Genomic DNA, 2,300 nt, shown 5'->3' with positions numbered 1-2,300 from the left:
GAATTGGGAAAAGGTCATAGAGTGGTGGGTAGAGAAGAATGTTATTGCATCTTTATGATGGAATAGTCTTGCACACACTTATTGTCTGAAGGAAAAGAGGCAGAAAGGGAGAGAATGAATATGCACTGGATTAGTGAAAAAGGCTCTGAAGGAGCGACAAGAAAGGAAATCCTGAAGGTGGAGAGCCTGTCCTTGGAGGAGGAGAGAAATCTCTTTCTCAGAAAGTAGAGGTTAAGAATGAATAAAAGTGTGTATAAGTTTAAAATTTTGGTAATGGTTAATAATTCTCTTTTTATTCCCATAAAATACTTTCTTCTTTGGTTTTATCCAGCTGCATACCTGGTTTGATTGTAGAATTTATTAAACGTTGGAGTTTACTATGTGAATGTGAAAGAGAGGTAAAGAGGAGATGAAAATACCAGTTTTAGTGTGGGTGAGTAGTTCAGGAGAAAAGTGAGGAAGAAGAGTTCATAGACCAGAGGAAAATGGAATCGTGGAGACTCAAGAGCAAGTGCGTGGGTATGAGAAGGTTGGAAGGTAGAAACCTATAGTAAGGATATGAAAACAGTAAATTTAGGATTTCAGAGATAAAAAAGTTTTTGGCTATGACAAGTTCAGGGGCAGCCATTGGGATTGGGAGGCTGGGGTGAAATCTGAGTACAGGTTATTGAGTCTGTAAATTTATAATAGTAGATGTTCCATCTATGCTATCTACCAAAGACTTTCCAAAGCCTAGGATGCATTTCCTCTTTCTGGTCTACCAGGAACAATTGTTAATGTTGTCTCCTATTATGCCTTGCTGTGTTATGGGCACTCATTTGATCATCAAACCACAGAGTTTCTACTATGGCCTAGATAGTGAGCAGGGCCCTGGTGGTACACAAACGATTAGAACCCAATTGCTTCCTTAAAGAGATTAGTGTCTTACTGGGAAGGCAGGAAGACAGGCAATCATTTTCAATCTATGACCTTTTGTTGGAGACAGGATATCTGAAAGAAAGTGAAGAAGTTTCCCAACACACCCTCTTGGGTCCATTCCCCATCTATATTCTCCCACCATGCTGGGTCTCAATGGCACCCCCTTCCAGCCAGCAACACTCCAGCTGACAGGCATTCCTGGGATACAAACAGGCCTCACCTGGGTTGCCCTGATTTTCTGCATCCTCTACATGATCTCCATTATAGGTAACCTCAGCATTCTCACTCTGGTGTTTTGGGAGCCTGCTCTGCATCAGCCCATGTACTACTTCCTCTCTATGCTTGCTCTCAATGATCTGGGAGTGTCCCTTTCTACACTTCCCACTGTGATTTCTACTTTCTGCTTCAACTACAACCATGTTGGGTTTAATGCTTGCCTGGTCCAGATGTTCTTCATCCACACTTTCTCCTTCATGGAGTCAGGCATACTGCTGGCCATGAGCTTGGATCGCTTTGTGGCTATTTGTTATCCACTACACTATGTCACTGTGCTCACTCACAACCATATATTGGCTATGGGTCTGGGCATCCTTACCAAGAGTTTCACCACTCTCTTCCCTTTCCCTTTTCTGGTGAAACGACTGCCCTTCTGCAAAGGCAATGTTTTGCATCACTCCTACTGTCTCCATCCAGATCTCATGAAAGTAGCATGTGGAGACATCCATGTTAACAACATTTGTGGGCTCTTTGTGATCATTTTCACCTATGGTGTGGACTCAGTTTTCATCCTGCTTTCCTACGCATTAATCCTGAAAGCTGTGCTGGTCATTGTATCCCGGGAACAGCGGCTCAAGGTACTCAACACCTGCATGTCACACATCTGTGCAGTGCTGGCCTTTTATGTGCCCGTAATTGCTGTCTCCATGATTCATCGCTTCTGGAAAAGTGCTCCACCTGTTGTTCATGTCATGATGTCCAATGTCTACCTGTTTGTACCACCCATGCTCAACCCTATCATCTACAGTGTGAAAACCAAGGAGATCCGCAAAGGGATTCTCAAGTTCTTCCATAAATCCCAGGCCTGAGGAAGGCTGAAGTCCCCAAAAGCTCCTTTGGAGGAAGGATTGGGACATGTTAACAACTTAAGGAATGCTAAAGTAAGGATGAAGAGGACCCAGGATCTTGATAGTAGTGAATGTATCACTAATAAAATAATATTTGACTATAAAATGGCATACATATTTATTCAACACTTATGTGAAAATTATTGTACTAGTTGCTACTAAGCATGTTATAATGGTGAGTATGAAATATTGTCAAGTAACCAGATAGACATGTGAAGAGAAAATATAAAAAAGAGCCACAGGTATCCTAAAAAATGC

At 42.0% G+C, this 2,300-nt stretch overlaps 1 protein-coding gene across 1 annotated transcript; it reads left to right on the top strand.

Moving 5' to 3' along the window:
* Positions 1-1,025: 1,025 nt before the first annotated feature.
* On the top strand, positions 1,026-2,025 carry LOC100584640 (olfactory receptor 51I1). Its single transcript, XM_003254831.3, has one exon. It carries the CDS (start codon positions 1,059-1,061, stop codon positions 2,001-2,003), a length of 945 nt encoding a protein of 314 aa, XP_003254879.1. The 5' UTR covers positions 1,026-1,058; the 3' UTR covers positions 2,004-2,025.
* Positions 2,026-2,300: the final 275 nt, after the last annotated feature.

The sequence above is a fragment of the Nomascus leucogenys genome, chromosome 15 (assembly GCF_006542625.1).
Source record: "Nomascus leucogenys isolate Asia chromosome 15, Asia_NLE_v1, whole genome shotgun sequence".
Classification (NCBI taxonomy): Eukaryota; Metazoa; Chordata; class Mammalia; order Primates; family Hylobatidae; genus Nomascus; species Nomascus leucogenys.
This window is presented reverse-complemented; position numbering and strand designations above follow the sequence as displayed.

Coding starts and splice junctions, on each gene's coding strand:
- LOC100584640 (XM_003254831.3), top strand. CDS start 1,059: ATGCTGGGTCTCAATGGCACCCCCTTCCAGCCAGCAACACTCCAGCTG.